This window comes from Bicyclus anynana, chromosome 16, assembly GCF_947172395.1.
Source record: "Bicyclus anynana chromosome 16, ilBicAnyn1.1, whole genome shotgun sequence".
NCBI classification, from domain to species: Eukaryota; Metazoa; Arthropoda; class Insecta; order Lepidoptera; family Nymphalidae; genus Bicyclus; species Bicyclus anynana.
Genome location: NC_069098.1, coordinates 595,098 through 616,186, shown reverse-complemented (window position 1 = coordinate 616,186; position 21,089 = coordinate 595,098). Strand labels below are relative to the sequence as shown.

Below are 21,089 nucleotides of genomic sequence, written 5' to 3'. Positions count from 1 at the left end.
TCTATGCATTTGCCCAGCTCTAACACGGAGGAGCCCGGAGGAGGTAAAACACATCCCTCAAGAAACGTCTGTCGTACCTGGGCGGCAACCGGTATTAGAGGAGAAATCTAGTGTTAAGTGGCGATCATGGTGAAACAGGGCAAAGTCGTTACAGAAGAAACTCCTTGGATTGCATTGACACAGGACATCAATAGACAAGAACTAATAATTATGTCCTTGAAAAAATGTCTCAATTTTAAAACAACAAACACACAATTATTTCAAAAAATACATATTACATTAACGTTTACACAACAAAAAAGAGGTCAACTCAAGGTCATATTTCATTGTGTACCTAATGGCGTGTTCATTTGTTCAGGTTTGGAGCCGCTCCTGAAGGAGTTCGGCGTGGACCTGGTGATATGGGCGCACGAGCACAGCTACGAGCGCACGTGGCCGCTGTACGACGGACAGGTGTACAAGGGCCTGCAGGAGCCCTATTTGAACCCCAGGTGAGGCTGGCGCTGGAACCCACCATACGGAATATCGAACTATTAGTGTGAGACTGATATGACGTCAGGTGGTGCGACTTATTTTCGTAAAGAGTGGGAAGTTTGAGAGGGGTAGCGATCGGTTGGCGGCCGGCTTCAGTATACTCGTGGCGTTCGAGCCGTCCACATTTCTTGTTGTGTAAGTCTTTATGGGTTACTTGGGATAGGAAGGGAGAGTGACTTGAGTGGAAAAGGAGAGTGTTGGTTAACTGCTTTAACCTTTAACCCTACACACAACGTTCACAAGTGCGTGACTTCACTCAAGGTCATTCTCTGCCATTCTAGGGTCTTATGTTGGTTACAGTTTGATTTGTTAATTAAGTTGTCCTGACAAATGTTGTGAATCCTTGTTCGACATTGGTTTTCTTATTTTTGTAATCCACTTCTGAGTCTGCTAAAACAATGTATTTTTTTATTCTGATTTGGTAGACTAACTTCACCAAGGTGGTTATTGGATCAACGTTTTTATATCATAATAAATATTCGTACAAATACTGCAAATGGGTTGACTAAAACTTTTAACATTTCACTAGTTTGGTTATTAGAGCGAGCAAGCGAGCGAAATTATGAAGCCTGTAGAATATACAAACGTTAGATTGGCAATTTTTTTCCCGTCACAACTCTTGAGTAGGCATGTAGTTATAAGGTAAGACGATATAAGTAACTAGCACTGATCTGGTTAACGGATTAAAATGATTATTTCATCACAAACAATGTGGTATAGGGTGTCTGCGATAATCAGCCCTGAATGCCGGACATCATCATAATGTGTAAAACGTAAAATTTGACGAAACACTGACATATTGTCGTCCAATAACGGTGGAATAAAAAATAACGCTCTTTTATGAGAAGAATTTAAGAGTATGCTAATAGTAAAGCAATTTTGTAAAAGTAACAGGGTATCTGTGATCATTACTATCGAATCTACAGGGATTTAAAAGGTCGGATTTGCGGCACTGCCGCGGATCCATTGAGTCGGGATCCTTCAGTAGTTTTTATTGTAGGTAACATGCAATTTTAACTTGATTTCTGTTATTCAAGTTAAATAAAAGTGAAATCAGTATCTTATTCTATCAAGTGCTATTCAATAGAGTTTTGCAAAGAATTAATGGGAACAGAAAAGTGAGTTTTTTCACAATATTATAATTAATAAATTTCCATTTGGATTTTTGTTGCGAATTTATTTCTGTTACTTGACATAGTAAAGGTTAAAAAGACATTATGTTTACTTGTGCATTTACACACTATTACTTGTATGTACAGATGTATGTACCTAATAAATTAATTTGTTTAAAGGCTTAAAGCAAAACAAATGCAATATTAAAAAAAATACATAACATATACAATGGTTCAGACAAAACCAAGGATCATGATCAGCCTGTTATAACGGTCCACTGGGCTTGACTAACTGGATCAATGAGGTGGTTAAAAAATTACAAACCATTAATATCAATTAATTAATTGCAATAGTTCATATTTTGCACCATTATGTTAATCTTTTCATAGTATAGGATGGCCACCCTACAGTTTTAAACTACCTAATCAAATTGGTTTAAATAATTAATAAAATATCTTTTACTTAGTTTGATCCATTGTTAATGATTCAATTTGTTTAATTTTATTTGTTTTAAAGTTTAATTTCTTCTGCATCAGGCTTTAAAATCTATAAACGTAAGGTCATTCATCAATTTTCCATCATGTCGTGTATCGCTAAAATGTAAATGCTATTTTCAGAGCTCCGGTGCACATCGTGACCGGCTCGGCCGGCTGTCAGGAGGATACTGACAAATTCCAACGTAAGTCTTTAACTCTTTAGTCTTTAACGATATTATACTTGACTAGCGGACGCCTGCGACTTCGTCCACGTGAATTTAGTTTTTCACTATCAATCCTTCGGGAACCATGGATTTTTCTAGGATGAAAGTAGTTAAAGTAAATACTATTTCCATTAAAAATTCAAATCAGCCAAATCGGTTCAGTAGTTGCGCCGTTAAAGAGTAACAAACATCTAAACAAACATCCATACAAAGTTTCGCTTTTATAATATTAGTGGGATCTAAGTATAGGTACATTACAATTGGGTATTTGTCAATTATATTTAAAGTATACTATCAATAGAGCAATTTAATAGAAGTGACAGTGTATCTGCGATAACTACTTTCTGATATAGGGACATCTTAGCATCGCTGCCGAAGATCGTTCAAAACCGCCCCATACTTTATACGGCACGATCGTGACGTCACGTCTTTGTGATATCATTGTATGGGCGAGCAAACGAAATTACAAATACGTAGTATTTGTTGTTTGTGCGTTGATGTTTGTAGTTCTTTTAATGACAAATGTCACTTTGAATTAAATATAAAAGGAGCATGTGTGCTGTTAGTGTAGAAGGAAGATATTAATGAGATGATATGCAGTCTGTGTATAATGTTACTCTCAGACCAATAATTGTATAGGACCTGCCTCGCTAGACGTTACTTTTCTGTCAAAGTATATGACTAACGATCTAATGCGATTATAAAAACTGTCTCTATAGAATCGATGTTAAATAGTTGTAATCGTGTTCGTCGGTTAAAGAGCTTCGTAAAAATACCTTTTTGTGTAATTGATTGTTTTAAAAACGGGCAAAAACTTCTAGTTTAGTATAAGATATATACCAAATCTAAGCTCGTTTTCTTCAGAAAATGACAGACAATTTTGTTCGTGACTATGAGTGCGATACAGGTCCTTCTATAATTGGTCTGAGAATGTTACTATATGTGTATTGTGTACAATGTGTGTTCGTGTGGTGGTAGCGCATCCCCCGGCGTGGTCCGCGTTCCGCTCCAGCGACTACGGGTACACGCGCTTTGCGGCGCACAACCGCACGCACCTCTACATCGAACAGGTACATCATCATCATCATCATCATCATCATCATCATCATCATCATCATCATCATCATCATCATCATCCGTCATCCGTCATCCGTCATCCGTCATCCGTCATCCGTCATCCGTCATCGTCATCGTCATCGTTATCATCATCATCATCCATCATCGTCGTCATCATATAAACAAATCACCACAGAACCAGTAGGCTTAAGAAGCAAGCTACGACATATTTTGTGAAGACGAAATATTATCGAATAATAGAGGCGGATCGAAAATTTTACTCTCTCTTTAGTTGCGAAGGAGAATACGGAGCTGGGACCCGCCACGCTGCTTCTGCGGCCCAGGTGGTGATGGCAGATTCAGTTATTAAGTCGCGAGTACGAACTCAATTGAATACGATAGTTCAAGCATTAGCTAGTACCAGTGGCGTGCACAGCATATATGCAAAAATACCCTGCCTATACCCTGATTATTAATTGCGAACCTGTATTGCGATAGGAATTTCCATTTTGTGCCTATAGTGCATACCCTAGTTAAAGACCCTGTGTACGCCACTGGCTAGTACCTACTGTAATATTTTAATAGAAAGTTTAATAACCCGTTTGTTCCAGGTGGATGTGGACCTCAAGGGACAGGTCATAGACTCCTTGTGGATAGTAAAGGACCTGCACGCGCCCTACGACCTTTAACTGTGCCACCGACATTGTAATATAGTGGATAGTAGAGTCCTTTTCATGAAAAATGTCCCGCGGCTAAAGGCTGAACTAAAATTGACAGCGCCTTACATAAATGACAATAAGACCGCCGACCGACATTACTAAATGATAATAAATAAAATTAAGCCAATCCAATGTCATGTTTTAATTAAAGCCGTTTCTGAAAGAACCACAGACATTGTGTAATTTAAACGGCTTGAATTAAAACATCACAGTGAGGAAAAGGACGGTTATTAGCTAGACGGTATCTTTCTTGAATCATCATATAACTTACTATTCACGGGTCACTTTTTAATGTAGGGTTTGAATACACCCAGGAATATTCTTATGAAAATCTTATGTATGTCTGTCTGAAAGTCTTATAAGGCTATGAATAATGTCGTGGCAAACTATAATAGGTTAGTTGACACTTTTTTTTAATGGTCTTAAATTGTTATGTTGTATCGTTCTACTAGATTGAAAAAATATATAAATATAAATTAATTAATATCGATATATAATATAAATTAATTAATATCGATATATTTCGGATCCTTATTCCATTTACTACTTAGTGTAGTAATTGAAATTAAAATTGTTTAAATTAATTATGTTTGATATGAGTCAACTATCGTATTGCGTTTGACGCGATGCAAATGGGTTCATTCCACATCATCATATTTTTTATAGCAAGCACTTACTGTCTTACAGACGAGAAATATTTAGAGCTTAAATACACCACGCTGCGCCAAAGTGTTGGTGGTGGTGGGCTCGTAATAAGTGTACTTTATTAGTTTATTTTTTTTTGTTACCAGTAAAAATGGGTATATTATAGTATAGGGATTTATGTATTTTATGAATTCAACTCGATTATTTTTGGAAATGTAATCTGTTCATACCAAAGATATTATTATTTGAAACTGGATTTGGTCTTAAAGAGTTCTTATATTAAATGTGATATTTTGAATAAATTTGGTACAATTAGCATTATTGTCTTTTATTATTTTTCATTCATCATTAACAACCCATATCCGACTCACTGTTGAACACGAGTACCTCTCAGAATGAGGGAGTTTAGGCCTTAGTCCAACACGCTGTCCCAATGCGGATTGGTAGACTTCACACACGTAGAGAATTAAGAAAATTCTCTGGTATGCAGGTTTCCTCACGATGTTTTTCCTTCACCGTTTGAGACACGTGATATTTAATTTCTTAAAATGCACATACCTAACTGATAAGTTGCCCCGGACTGGATGCGAACCTATGTCTTCGGAAAAGAAGGCAGAGGTCATATCCACTGGAATCTCACGTCGATTATTATTATTCGCAACAACAGGGATGATTATGGTTTTTTAAATTGTATATACTTAAATTAGGAGTGCTTAAATAGTAAAGGAGGTGTAGGATTAATTTTGCGGCGCTGTCGCGGAGCGGTGAAAAACGCTCCATATTAAATGGCACGAAAGAATGACGTCGTGCTGAGAGAGACCGTTAAATATACCTAATCCTTATTTATTTTAAAAGCATCCAGAAAATTCAATAATTATGTAATAAGTAGTTTTACTTTATAATAAGTAGTTAGACTTTATTTATAGTCCAGTAATTTTAGGCATTTTATACCCCAATCTGGGGAAAAATTCCTAGTGAGCTGAATTTTTGTATACACCTTTATTACGGCGTTATTATGAAGTTGTGAAAAATCGACATCGATATCGTGCCGGCTAAAAAAATTACAGAGGTCAAAAGGTCACGAAAATCAGTTTTTTGCAAATATTTCGCGACCTATTGCTTGGACGTCAATAGAGGTCATTATAAAAATTGTTCCTCATAAAATTGTCTACAAAAAATGTTTCTTATAGTTTTTCTGTAAAATTAACGGTTTTCCGATCATAGCGCTGAGAAAGCGGCAAGAATGCACTCACATACGGTATTGTATACCGTACACCAAGGCGTAAACTCTATTGCTTTTTAGTAATGTTTGTAAATGTCTCTAAATCTTTTATTTTACATTTAGATGTTTCCAGAAAGATATATTTATCGTATAGGGGTTTAGGTTTTTAGTAAGACGTACTATAGCTCATTCTAATGACCTTCAATGGCAGATGTTTCGTATTTCATTGTTCCGAGACCCGTCCCTTTATACCTGCTACTGCCAGTTAGACTGAGTATACTCATAGCACGCACTCAAATACTTGATCAATCTACATCAATTTTTTTCAAAAAACCAGGAAAAAACAATGCTGAAACAAAAATATACTCGACTGATAGCCTCAACAAGTATCCACATTGCAAAAAAAATAAAATGTTTCTGCATGCCATGACCGGATGCGATACAACTTCAGCACTTTTTGGGAAAGGAAAATTGAAAGTCATGAAGATGTTTGAAAAAAGACCCGATTTAAACAATTGTACAGAAATATTCCAACAAGAAAATTGCTCTCGAGATGTCATTGTCAATACTGGAATACATTTTCTACTAGCTGTATACGGTGCTCCAAAATCAGAAAATTCAATTGATAATTACAGATAAAAGCTACAGCTTTGCTAAATTAACAAGACAAAGTACAGCTGTAAAATTTCCTTCATTACCACCTACTTCTTCAGCTCAACAGCATATTTTTCGAGCATATTACCAAATACAAACCTGGCTAGGAAGAGACATCGATCCAGAACAGTGGGGTTGGGAGTTTAAAAATGATATGCTGCATCCAATAATGACTTTATTACCACCAGCACCCGATGAACTACTGAATACAATCTTTTGTAATTGTACAAAAGGTTGTGGCGGCAAATGTGGATGCAAAAAAATTGGATTGAGATGCTCAAAAGTTTGTGGGCATTGCTGCGGCCAGTCATGCTTAAACGCCGAGTCAACGAATGATGAAAATGATGAAGATGATAGATTTAAATCAAGAAATAACTCCACTTGACATTTTGTCAGTAGCCAATAACGATAGTGAAGCTGAAAATATTGACAATGAATAAAAAAAAAAATATTCGCAAAAATTTATTTTTTTCGGTATTTTTCAAAATTTTGATAAAAAAATATTAATTGTTAATTAAAATAAACTTTCATTATATATCATGGATTATGCCTACGGGGGAAACCATGTAAAAAACGCGCCTTGCATTCTACCTCGAAGGTGGTGAGGAAACGAGTGCATCGTTACAATATAGTCGCTTTCTCAGCGCTATGATCGGAAAACCGTTAATTTTACAGAAAAACTATAAGCAACATTTTTTGTAGACAATTTTATGAGGAACAATTTTTATAATGACCTCTATTGACGTCCGAGCAATAGGTCGCGAAATATTTGCAAAAAACTGATTTTCGTGACCTTTTGACCTCTGTAATTTTTTTAGCCGGCACGATATCGATGTCGATTTTTCACAACTTCATAATAACGCCGTAATAAAGGTGTATACAAAAATTCAGCTCACTAGGAATTTTTCCCCAGATGAAACCTAAAATAACTGGACTATTACCCGTATGTCTCATAAAAATCAATATACTATAATCTAATCATCATTCCTAATCAATTCACAAAATGTAATTAATAAAATTTTTACACACGTAACTTGAGTGTTTCCCAAAAATTGGTGGTCGCACCATCAATTTCCCAACACCCTGACCCAGGACTCGAACCCAGAACCTTGTGATCTAAAATTGCATAGCTAATAGATATCTATACCTACTCATATTATAAAACTGAAGAGTTTGTTTGAACGTGCTAATCTCAGGAGCTACTAGTCCGATTTGAAAAATTGTTTCAGTGTTAGATAGCCCATTTATCGAGGAAGGCTATAGGCCTATGCCTACATTTTATCCCTGTATTGCTACGGGAACGGGAGTCAGGCGGGTGAAACCGCGCGGCGTCTACTAGTATATAATAGGGTGATTGTGGGAACAGTGGGTCACCCTTTTTTCCGAGTCATATATCTCAAAAACCATAAAAGCAATCGATGTCAAACTTTAGTGGAAGAAAGGTAGACTAATTGGCTGCGTTTCGGTATACAAATATATGTATTATACTTAATAGTTTTTGAAAAATATATATATTTTTTAAAAATGGCTTTTGATCCACTGTGTCCTATATAGTGTATACAGTGAGTCAGTTTTCAGGTCACAGTGGGTCAGTTGGGTGTTTAACCTAAAATAAAAGGTAATATTTTTTATCTATGTATAAAAACTGTATTTAGACTTTGTTTAACATATTATTAATCCTTTAATATTATGACAAACAGATTTTTTTAAATGTAGTATTCTTAACTAGTCAACCAAAAGTCTTCATATGTAAAATGTCAAAGTAAATGAAGTTCTTCTTCTTTATAAACAAATATAATAATAATATTAATTCATTCAAATATAACCAACATAAAACCACATTATAAATTTTAAACAAAACAAATGATTCTTAGCTTCTAGACTTTTTACTTTAGCCACTTAACAATTTAAAAGCACTTTCGTTTTTTACCTTACCTATAGGCACAATTGAGATCTTTGTAATAACATTATTATCAGCAAAACATAAAATTAAATAAAAACCTTTCCAAATACCAACTAACGGATATCGATTTGAGAACGTAAGAGCGCAATTTTGATAATACTCCTTTAATGCTTGTTCTTGCTCATCCGTGAAAACTCTGTTAACTCTGGTACAAGTCTCACATTTTCAGGACTTGTGGTTGTGGACTTGTGATGCTTTAACTTTGGCTGCATAATGTTGTAACGTCGAAAATGGAATTTTCTGTTCTCTAGCAACAGCAAGTATTTTTTCCCTGATTTGACATCTTGAAGAGCTTTTTTCATATCTTCTTCGGTATGATTACCTATTTTCCTACATAACGGGCGTTTCTTTGGCATTCTGTAAAATAAACTTACAATATGTAGATGTTAAGTTGGTGGTGTTACGTCCTTTGCCCTGGAGAGCACGTTAAGCCATCGATCCCAATATTATATAGAAATAGAAGAACCTCGCAGTTCTAATTCCCATAGGAAAAAGGTGATAATATAAAGCCTATTTTACTCCCTGATAATGTAGCTTTCTATTGAAAGAATTTTTCAAATCGGTCTAGTAGTTTGTGAGTTTATTTGTTACCTACGAAAATACAAATCTTTCCACTTTAAAATATTAGTATAGAATATAGATTATTTCAATAGGTCCACAGTGGGTCGACTCACTGCGCCCACTTTGGAAACGACTCACTGTGTACCACCCACGCCATTTTAATTTAACGATGCAATAACAGAATACTTCACTGAGAAAGCTAGCTCAATTTACTATCAAATGAGACCTTAATAAGTACTTAAAACATAAAAACTTTAACTAACTTCTAACATTTATAACTATGGAAGAAATAAAAATTAAAACTTACGTATTTTTTCTACTTTTGCAGTCACAAAACACAAGCTAATTCCTGTACCGTTTAAAACGCTTCCTAGCGATCCACTGGCAAGCTTGGCGTGAGTCATGTTGGAGCGCGAATATAATGTGAAAGAGACGCAACTATAGACCGTCTCTTTTTCACCAATATATTGCCGACCAAGTGTTCCCACATGACCCACTGTAGCCACAATGACCCTAAAGCAATTGTGCCTTTTACCGTTTCCAGAGCGCCCGTGCACATCGTGACAGGTTCTGCCGGCTGTGCGGAGGGCCGCGACCATTTCAGACGTGAGTGCTAACTATGTTTAGTCAAATCTAACTTATTTTCTGACAATTTACTTGAAGAAAGAAAACCCTGTATCTTGTGATCTGAAATCCGAAGTTATAACATACTAGCGATCCGCCCCGGCTTGGCATGGGTATTAGGTAGGTAGATACTATTATGATTAGGTAGTCTATACTACAGGATATTAATTGTACCTATATATGGTACATTCCGCGCCATGGACCACCAGGGACGAAACGTCGGCCCGCCAGCCGCTTTTTAAATCTCCGATATATTTTCTGTACTTCTAAAACTTCTTCTTGAATCTCTATGTATTGCTGAAAATTGCATTTAAATCCGTTGAATAGTTGAAAAGATCTAAGCGAATATACCTACAGGATAATAGGTACAGTGCAAACGCAAGCATTTTATGCTCTATAATTATAATGACCTGCTTTAAAAATAGGATGAAATGGAGGTCACATTACAGCCAACTGTAACTTCATTTGTTTTGTTGCAGATACTCCCTTCCACTGGTCCGCCTTCCGCTCGCAAGACTTCGGCTACACGCGCCTCAAGGTGTACAACACCACGCACCTCAATATTGAACAAGTAAACATATCTGGCATACTACGTATTGAATAGACGATATTACAGCTAGTACCTACCCATAGTGTACGTCAAACTTCTAGTCCGTTCTGATATTTCAACACCCAGATCTGCGCACTGCAGCTATTATACCCGGCCGGGATGTTGCGTATTATACCGACCGCGCAGTGGGAAGCGACCCTTCTTTTAGCATCTATGGGAGTGGGTTCGATTGCCACAAATGTGTTATGAGCATGGTTGTTTCGTTTATACACCATAAAAGTATTCATATGTACCTATATTCTGAAAATGTATAGGTAGTACCTACTTAATAAAAAATCTGCTATCTTAGTACCCAAAACACATGCTACGCTTTCTTTGGGGCTAGATAGTGATAGGTACCAAATATTGGTGTTTTCTTCCGAGAAAGGAATTCCAGTGATAGCCCGAAGTTAGGAATGCTGCCTAATAATAAATAATCAAACATAACACCCTAAGCCGGCCTATGAGCAGCTTAAGGTGAATTTTTGGAGTTTTAAGCCAAACAAGTACCTACATAATTATTGAGGTACCCACGTACACAACTCTCAAAATAACAAACAAATTGATAGGAAATTAGGAGTAGATTTTCGCAGAAAAAATAAAATCTATAAAAAATCGTTATTATTTTGGATTTACATACTCGTATTATTTTTCATTGTAGGTTTCAGTAGACCTCGAAGGGCAAGTCATTGATGCATTTTGGATCAAGAAGAATATTTCAAGCCAAAGAACATTTTCGGAAATATTCTCCCCGTGAAACCCGACGTCTACAATCGGGACAGCATTATATTAATTCTAGGTAATAAATAAAAAATATGAAACATTGTAAGACTTTATTTTGAGTATCACGTTCAGACATTCATTTTCAACTTAAGTTACAAATAGGTACCTTAATACAGTACAGTAGATACATAATACAGTCGTCGAAAGTTTACTTTATCGTAAATGTTCTTAATTCTTCCTGTTATACTGGAGTTCTGTAAACATTGACTACTTGGGAAGTTTAGAACTGGAATATAGGAACCACATTCAAATATCAGTGTACCAAATAGTTGATAATAATTTATTAATGTTGTTACTTAAATCTAATTTGAAATAACAATGATGTTAAACATCGAAATATCCACACTTCAACCACCACATTAGATACGAGTATTATATTAAGTCTTTTAGTCAACATATTAGAGTAAAACATTTATTATGAACGTTTAGCGGTTTCGAAGATAATTATGAAGTAATATAGAATACTAGCGGACGCCCGCGACTTCGTCCGCGTAAAAATTGATGTAAACTTCTCTACCTCTACCTTACCCTGCTCGTAAACCTACCCAACCCTACCCTACCCCTACCTTACTCCTACCCTACCGCTAATGCTTACCCTTCCTTCCCCCCACCTTACCCTACCCGTATCCTATCCATACCCTATTCTACCCTACCCCTAATCTACCCCTACCCTACCCCTACCTTACTCCGACCCTACCGCTAACCCTAACCCTTCCCTACCCCTACCTTATCCCTACCCTAACCCTACCCTACCCGTACCCTACCCGTACCCTACCCCTATCCTACTCCTCCCCTACCCTATACGTTCCATATCCTTCCCCTACCTCTACCTCGCCCCTACCCTACACTACCCCTACCTTATCCGTACCCTACCCTACCCTACCCTACACTTTCCCTAAATTACCCCTACCCTACCTCTATCCTACCCCTTCCCTACCTCTATCCTATCCCTACCCTCAGCAAAATTGGTCCAGCCTTTTGTGCGTGGTGCAATGACCAAAAGACTATAATTTCCCAAGCGACTTCTATGCTAATACTATAAAGAGGTAAAGTTTGTGTGGTTGTCGGGGGTAATCTCTGGATCTACTGGACCGATTTGGAAAATTATTTTACCAATAGAAAGCTACATTATTTGCGAATGTCATAGGCTATGTTTGGTCCTCATATTCATACGGGAACGGGAACCACGTAATTGAAACCGCGGGGCGTCATATAGCGGCATTTCTTCGACTTTCAGAAATTTTGTATTATCTCCGAAACTATATAACTAATTAACATACTGTAAAGGGCAAATCTTATCTCTATAATATCCTTGTGATTATTAAATCATTTATTTTGATAAGGATTTAAGTTTAGTTGTGTAAATAATGACGTAAACCTTAGTTTAAAATTTAAATAATTTATTAAAGTACTAAAGGTACTATATCTGCTAAAATATAAAAGATAGATATATGGTGTCGCGGACTTTTTTGTAGAACTTTTAAAGGTTCAAAAAGCCTCCATACATTTATTTCAGTTATGCGCAATGGTTGAGGCAGCGCATGCGAATAAGTAAGTATTTCGGTCTGACCTGTAAGAGAAAACGCGATATCTCAGTAGTTATATATGATAGAAATATAAAATATAGCCTATAGCACTCCCCGATAATGTAGCATTCTACTGGTGAAAGAATTTTTAAAATCGGTCCAGTAGTTCCGAAGATTACCCCATTTCAAAAAATTGTTACAAACTTACAAACTTACAAACTTTACCTCTTTATAATATTAGTATAGAAGTATAGATTACATAAATAATTTTGAAAGGGGAATGGCCATCCCCGGTCCAGGCCTACCCTGTAAGTGTTACACGTCTTCATTTATCTCCGATGATTTCTGCCTCTGAGATATGACTTGAAATTTTGATTCTGTCTATAATTTTTCTTTACACCATTAAGTTTAGGAAATTTCTGTTTCTGCTTCTTTTTCTTTTTAGTAGCGGAATTCAAAATAATCGTACTGTGCAGTAGCTTATTTAAAAAGTCATTTTGACTTTCATTTTCGTAAATACATACAGCGTTTTCTATTAACGCTTTAATGTTCTGTACTAGTTTTGGATACACGGCCACTGCACAGTTTCTGTTGTGTTCAAAGGGATCTTGCACACACATCATGGAGTCGAGCCTCAATGGATTTAACTTTTTTAACCCTACATTAGTCCTATACGCGGAGAACTCTGAAGGAACACTTTCAACATTTGCAAAATCTTCCCTCTTCACCGGTCTACCTAAGTACGGGCATATAATATACTTGTCAAATTCAAATGTTTTGTAATATTTAAAAAAATTCCCTAACAGTTCATACATTGATATGTCGCTATCAAAATCTGAATAGGGAGTTGTGTTAAATGCAGAGTTCCAGTCATTGACATTCAGTTCTTCAATATTCTCCTGCAAATATTTAACAGAGGGTAACATATTGTAATGTTGCAAGAAAAATATAACGAGTATGGTCAAGCAGTAGCTCGTCATGAGATTAGTTCCAGTAAAATGGTGGATTTTTGACCAGTATTTGACAAAAATTGCTAAATGTAGAGCTCTTTTATCACAATCCAATAGATATCGGATTAACTTGCTATTTTCCACTCCGGCAGGACACGAGAAGTTGATGTCACAGTTGACTTGTGTGGGTATGTGGTAAAACTGGACTATTGGCACTTTGGCTTGCACAATTGCAAAAGCATTTTCGAAAATATGTTTATGCCGCATTAGGATGTCCCTGGCTCTGATGACATAGGATCTGTCTGGCGGGTGCATCCACCTGGGTAGCTGTATATAGCAATCTACATCGCTGGTCTTGGTGCCCAGACCTGTGACAACAGATCCAAATCCCATGATATGAATGTCTGTAATGTAACATTGAGATTAAAATCTACAATGGCAATTGGTTCTATAAAATATAAAAAATCATTTGAAATACTACAACAACTACTGATCTAGGAACTAAATGTCTAAGAAATCACTCTTTAATACTGAAAACCACTTTTGAGTATAATAGGTTATCATACCACACCACTCTGAGCTGAGAGCATTGTACAGATCTCGAAATAGCTCCTCCAATCTCTCCACTTGCTCTTTTGTCAAGCGAAAATTTTGTATTATTGTAGCCATTTGCTGCTCAAAATCACCAGACAACTGCAGCGTAGATGTATCTAAAATGTCCTCTGCAATTGCCAATTAATTTATGATTGTTTATTGCGTTGATAGTTATATCATGTGTCTCAAACAGTGAATGAAAAACATTGTGAGGAACCTAAGAATTTTCTTAATTTTCTGTTAAAATGATTTTATTTTTCTGTTTTAAATGTGTCCTAGCATAGTGACCGTAAACACTACATTATTCGCAAATTCATTCACTAGATTTATTTATTTTTTATTGAGAAAGAATACAATAAGGAACTCAAGTTAACTTATCCTAATAACTATACAAATCATGCCCACGTGGAATGGTGGCAAGAGTGGCTGCATTTCCGCGCTGGACAGCCAGACTGATCCTTTGTGCAAAAAAATGAGCCAGCCCTCTTGTTCCAGCCAGTCCAGGCAACTAGCCACAGTGAAATAAATTTTCACTTAATTCAGTTATTTAGGTTTTGACATACAATTGCTGAACTGATTTTTGTGAAAATTGAATGGGGTCAATATCTTTAAAAAAAAAAATTTAATTGGTTACTAAATGACAACTTATGAGGTAACAAACATAAAAAAAACTTGTGTGAAATTGAGAACATCCTCCTTTTTTAAGTCGGTTAATTAGAAGTTCTTAGCCACAGTTGTTAAAAAGAACATTATATAATGATTTATTTATTTTGCTATCATCCGCGAAATTCGGCGAACCCATGCGACAACGTCACCCAGCAGGGCTAGCACGGGCAAGGGAGAAATTTATCCACGGGGAGAGGATAAAACGTTTATCCCCCACACTCGTTTTATCCACTCACCGCGCATGGGCACGTCGGTAGATATAATATCCCCGGTGGATAAACGGAGGGAAAGACTTGTCAACCCATTTGTATATATCTTATAAATTGGCATTAGGTATATTAATAGTCCGAAATAAACGTAAATTTGATAATATTTGGTTTTTTTGTGCATATTATTTATCTGTTTTCTGTTGGCATTGTTTTGTTTGGTGATTGTTTTTTGCGGTGGTTTGTAGTAGGTATCTATAGTATCTATCATACTAGCGGACCCGGTCAAGCTTCGTTTTGACATAAGTGCACTTGTTCTCTATCCCTACTCTACCCTTCTTTACCTCTACCCCTACCCTACCCCTGCCCTACCCCTACCCTACCCCTCCCCCCCTACACCAACCCTACCCCCCCACCCCCCTACACCACCCCCACCCCCCCCTACCCCGCCCCTACCCCACCCCTACCCCACCCCTACCCTACTTCAACCCCCCCCCCCACCCCACCCCTACCCCACCCCACCCCCACCCCTACCCCACCCCTACCTTACCCCTACCCTACCCCATATTGCGAAGCAATTGTTAAAGACCAAAACATGCGAGACATAATTGTTTTTTTAAGTAAAGTTTTATCCCCACATCAACTTCACAGGGATAAATTTATCGCGTTTAAATGTCAAAAGTCCCAAAGTATATAATTTTATCCACTCCATATGCCATAGTCGGGGAAAAGATCTCCACGCGTAATGTCAATCGGGGATTAATTTGTCTTTTCCTTGTGGCCATGCTATGACGGGTGGATTTATATCCTTAGTCAGTGGATATAATGGGTGGATAAAAATTTTATCCCTAGCCCATGCTAGCCCGGCAGGTCCGACAAAATACTCTCTACGTACGTTTCACCCCGAAACCGGAGCATCCTCAGGAGATGTTGACTCTACAACGTGCAATTGCAAAGTGTCGTTTTCGACCTTTGCTTCGTCTTTTATAGACCAAAAAGTAGGTGGGGCAAGAGGTTTGCAATTGCACGTTGTAGAGTCAACATCTCCTGAGGATGCTCCGGTTTCGGGGTGAAACGTACGTAGAGAGTATTTTGTCGGACCTGGGTGACGTTGTCGCATGGGTTCGCCGAATTTCGCGGATGATAGCAAAATAAATAAATCATTATATAATCATGATGAACTTCCGCAAAGTAACGCCTGCTTCTATCCAATATTTAAAAAGAACATTCTCAATAATCTCATTTGATAAGTATTATTGTTCACTAAATTTAAATAGGAGAGCTTGACTAATACATGCTCCACAAAGCTAAAAGCTGTATTATAATAATAAATTATAATGACACCTGCCATCCGTCTGGAGTGATATATTTTTTTCAAACAAATAAATAAAATTAAAATAATTTAAATATATACGCTACAAATAAGCCAAATCAAATAGAAACAGTAAAATGAATTTGAAGAACATTATAAACCATAGAAAATATGCGACGAGTTGGCGGCCAGAGCACCAGCGCACGAAATAACATCTTTATATCGTCGTCGACGTCGCCGTCGTCGTCTGACGAATTTAAGACCCCGCCAACATCTGCGGGGGATGAGACACCCGTGCGGACGACTCATCGGGGTGTCACCACACGACGTCGGCAACACCAACAACAACAGCAACAACACCAGCAGGACGTCGACGAGATACCACTACCGGAGAGCTTGGATCAAGAGGGGCTGCGGGCTCCTGTGAGTGCTCCCGCTACCGGTGGTGTAGTGCGTCGCATGAGATGGTCTCGTCCACTCAATGAGAGCGTCATGCGAGCGTACTATGGGGCGACAGAGGGGGGAACTAACCTTACTGCGTACCGGTCAAGGATGTTGTCTGTGTTTCAGACTCTTGAGCCAACAGTGACCGTGACTGCGCAGCGACTATCGGATCAGGTGCGAGCAATCCAGCGACGTCATCTGCTAGATGAAGCTCACCTTGAACGACTGCGCTCTACTTCAGTACAAATCGATACCATCCGTAGCTTACCTCAGCAAACATTGCAAACCAACATCCCAGAGGTGGTACAGGATGGTATCGATATGCAAGTAAGTAGCCAGAATTATGAGCAATTAAGGAGAACTTTGGAGGATTCTATTGTGACATACAGGTACATGCCTCTTAATTTAAGACCAAAATTGCCTCGTTTGCCTGTACATAGACGAAATATGGCGTTAGTGGGGGTTCTAGATCAGATTTTAGGTGAATATCTCGTAACATCTGAGGACCTAAGTGATACGCATTCGATTCTATTCTGTGGAGCCGTTGCGGCGTGTCGTATTGCGGGTGTCAAATTCCCTGAACCACGCACGGTTCCGCACAGGACGGGTCAAGCACCAGCTTGGCGGACCAGAATCGAAAGGCGTATCACACTGACTAGAACTCTCATAGCTAAGCTAATCTGCTTCAAGGAGGGCAACAATCGCCCTAGAGTTATGCGATTTGTGAATCAGGCTTTTGCTGGGACTGACACACGTCCGTTCCAGTACTTGGCTTGTGTCACCGAACGCATTGACTTCTTGAAGCAGAAAGTCTATGCATGGGCACAACGCATTAGGCGTTATAAAGAGCGCATAGACCGGTATAATCAGAATAGAATCTTCCAAAGTGACCAACGGAAAGTGTACAGGAACTGGGAACGATCCAGTGCCTGTGTGACAGATGGGGAACCTCCGACTTCTGATGCTATGTCAGATTTCTGGCGTAGCATCTGGTCGGCCCCCGTAGGCCACACTGAAGACGATTGGATGAGTACTGTCAAGGAAGAGTGTGCAATGGTGGAACAAATGATTCCGATATCCATTACTACAGAAAATGTAAGTTGTGCAATTCGTCCGGCGTCAAACTGGAAATGCCCAGGACCGGACGGATTGCACAACTTCTGGTTAAAATGGTTTCGTAGCGCCCATTCTATCTTGGCAGTGCAATTTCAAAATGCCATTGACACTGGATCGCTACCGGCATTTTTAACAACTGGTGTCACGTTCCTGCTACACAAATCCGGAAGTACCACAGACCCCAAAAACTACCAACCGATAACATGCTTACCCACCATCTATAAGCTCCTTACATCCATTCTGTCATCAAAATTAACGATGCATATAAATGCAAATAATATTTTGGCCCCAACACAGAATGGATGTAAGGCCCGGTCTCGTGGTACAAAGGAACTTCTTCTCATAGACACTGCTATTTGCCAACAGGTTCGGCGAAACAGAAAAAATCTCACGGCTGCTTGGATAGACTACAAGAAGGCCTATGATTCGGTGCCTCATTCATGGCTCATGGAGGTCATGCGGTTGTACAAGGTCGATACAACACTATGCTCTTTTCTTGAGTCATGTATGAGACAGTGGATGACAGTTCTTCGTCACCCAGGCGCTTCTGAGTGTTCTGAATCGAATGAACTGATAGGGATTAGGCGAGGTATTTTCCAGGGCGATAGTTTGAGCCCTTTATGGTTTTGTCTAGCCCTTAATCCTCTCAGTACTTTACTGCGGGATTCAGGGCTAGGCTTTCGCCTTCGCAGGGGTGGTGAGCTCATATCTCACTTGCTTTACATGGATGACCTCAAGCTGTATGCATCAAAGCGTACAGACCTAGTGCCATTGCTGAAGATTACTCAAACCTTTAGCAATGACATAAGGATGGAATTTGGTGTAGACAAGTGTGCGGTCATCAATGTAGAGCGAGGAAGGATAGTGAGCTCTGAGAATATAGTTATTTCAGAAACTATCATTCTCAGATCACTCCTTGAAGGCGAGACCTATAAATACCTTGGAATGACAGAAGCACTTGGTATTGAGACAGGGAATATGAAACAGGTAGTGAAGGAACGCTTCTTTGGCCGCCTGAAAAAAGTCCTAAAAAGTCTTTTATCAGGCGGTAACAAGGTGCGTGCCTTCAATAGCTGGGTCATGCCCTTACTCATATACACTTTTGGCATTCTAAAGTGGACTCAAACCGAACTGGATTCCCTGGACTGTAAAGTCCGCAAACTGCTGACGTCATACCGGATGCATCACCCCCGTTCATCTGTAATGAGATTGTACATCCCACGCAAGTGTGGAGGACGTGGCTTCTTAAACGCCAAGAACCTCCATAATCGTGAGGTGTGCAATCTCAGAGATCATTTTCTCAAGATGAATGTGAGTATGTTTCAGGATGTCGTTGCAGTGGATAAGGGACTTACCCCGCTATCCCTAGGCAAAGAGAACTGGCGCAAACCTATAGTAATTAGTAACTCAGATCGTGTGGCAATATGGAAGAGCAAGGAGTTGCATGGACAATTCTACAAGGCCCTTACTGGGCCTGATGTAGATCAAATAACATCTGTATCTTGGTTGCAATTCGGTGACCTCTTTGGGGAAACCGAGGGTTTTGTCTGTGCAATTATGGACGAAGTTATAAAGACGAGAAACTACCGGAAACACATTATGAAAGATGGCACTCTAGACATCTGTCGAGCGTGTCATTGTCCTGGGGAGTCCCTCAGGCATATTGTGTCCGGGTGTTCTCACCTTGCTAACGGCGAATACTTGCACAGACATAATCAAGTAGCCAAGATAATCCACCAACAGCTTGCTCTTCAATATGGCCTTATCGATTTTGAGATGCCTTACTATAGGTACGACCCAGCGTCAGTTCTTGAAAATAGCAGTGCATTGCTCTACTGGGACCGAACGATTATCACTGACAGGTATATTGTAGCCAATAGACCTGATATAGTGCTAGTCGATCGGTCAGTGCGTCGTTCAATAATTGTTGATATTACTGTTCCACATGACGATAATCTGGTTAAAGCCGAAAAGGAAAAAGTATCAAAATACTTGGACCTTGCTCACGAGATTACCGCCATGTGGAATGTTGAGTCAACTATTATTGTTCCGATAGTTGTTTCAGTCAATGGTCTTATAGCGAAAAGCTTCGACCAACACCTTAAGAAGCTTTCGCTTAACTGTTGGATCAAGAGTCGGATACAAAAGACAGTGATTCTTGAGACGGCGCGTATTGTGAGGAGGTTCCTCACTCTGGAGCCCTGACCACCGGTTGCTTGCGCACTCAAATGTCCCGCAGCGGGAGGGTGAATTTTTTTTATAAATTTTTAATAATGTTTTGTATTTTATACTTATATTGTTAAAAATTTAAAAAAAAAGAAGTAATAAATAAATGAGAGAGACTTCAATTATAATACTGTATGATTTTTTTATAGAAGAGCAACTGTTGAGTCCCTTGCCGGTTCTTCTCAGCAGAACCTGCCTTCTGAACCAGTGGTAGAATGACAACAAATAGTCAAATAACATTTCAAGACTGCTTGTAAACTGAACTACTTCAAATAAATTATTTTTGTATTAAAGATGTATCTAACAGCATGCAGCACTAGTCCAGGTTGGCGAGCCTAAAATGATGATATTTGGACTCTGTAATATGGAATGAATGGGAACCTAAAAGATTATAGTGTGCAATATAACAAACTTCTCACACCTAAAATTTTTGGAAGGAAAGTTCAATATATCATTCATAACTGATGATGCCCTCATGATTTGAATTGATCAGCTACGTTAACCGCAGGACCAACAATAATGAGGCAGTGACTGGATAAAACTGAGCTAATTATCGCACATAATATATATATCGTCTATTTTCAAAACATGGATATGCCTATAATCGTCCAAATCCAGTGCATCCACCAACGGTAACGGTTCCATGATATTATTGCAATAAATTACCGTATGTTTCCATTTTTATTAATTCTCCATGTGCACCAAAGAGTATTTATTCATTGCTGTGTCTTCCACTGGATCACAAAGGGTTACACCGGTAAAGAATTACGCGAATTAAGCACTGGATGTTGAAGTGTTTATTTATGATCCCTCTGTTTAACTTAAAACATCACAAGAAACAGAAATAGGAAATCACAAACGTCAAGAAATCAATCAGAAAATAAAT

The 21,089-nt window shown here is 38.4% G+C and overlaps 3 protein-coding genes across 5 annotated transcripts in view; 2 read left to right on the top strand and 1 right to left on the bottom strand.

The window, feature by feature from the left end:
* Positions 1–5,085, top strand: part of LOC112056560 (acid phosphatase type 7) — a 14,330-nt gene extending 9,245 nt beyond the window's left edge. Inside the window, exons 7-10 of the mRNA XM_024097001.2 lie at positions 359–491; positions 2,265–2,326; positions 3,326–3,417; positions 4,015–5,085. Coding sequence (XP_023952769.2) covers positions 359–491; positions 2,265–2,326; positions 3,326–3,417; positions 4,015–4,092 — 365 coding nt within the window. The 3' untranslated portion in view covers positions 4,093–5,085. The remainder of the gene's footprint in view (positions 1–358; positions 492–2,264; positions 2,327–3,325; positions 3,418–4,014) is intronic.
* Positions 4,378–11,205, top strand: LOC112047596 (acid phosphatase type 7-like). Its single transcript, XM_052886027.1, has 4 exons — positions 4,378–4,517; positions 9,712–9,773; positions 10,271–10,362; positions 11,042–11,205. Exons 1-4 carry the CDS (start codon positions 4,489–4,491, stop codon positions 11,135–11,137), a joined length of 279 nt encoding a protein of 92 aa, XP_052741987.1. The 5' UTR covers positions 4,378–4,488; the 3' UTR covers positions 11,138–11,205.
* LOC112047595 (terminal uridylyltransferase Tailor) lies at positions 11,200–21,089 on the bottom strand. Of its 3 annotated transcripts, none has more exons than XM_052886020.1 (4): positions 20,870–21,089; positions 14,206–14,361; positions 11,730–14,043; positions 11,200–11,686 (listed from the first exon to the last, which is right to left on the bottom strand). In XM_052886020.1, the coding sequence occupies exons 1-3, from the start codon at positions 20,880–20,882 to the stop codon at positions 13,019–13,021; spliced, it is 1,194 nt and encodes a 397-aa protein (XP_052741980.1). In that variant the 5' UTR covers positions 20,883–21,089; the 3' UTR covers positions 11,200–11,686; positions 11,730–13,018. The 3 variants fall into 3 exon arrangements, with proteins under 3 accessions (XP_052741980.1, XP_023940510.1, XP_052741981.1); XM_024084742.2 differs by having other exon boundaries at positions 11,741–14,043; XM_052886021.1 differs by lacking the exon at positions 20,870–21,089 and adding an exon at positions 20,623–20,840.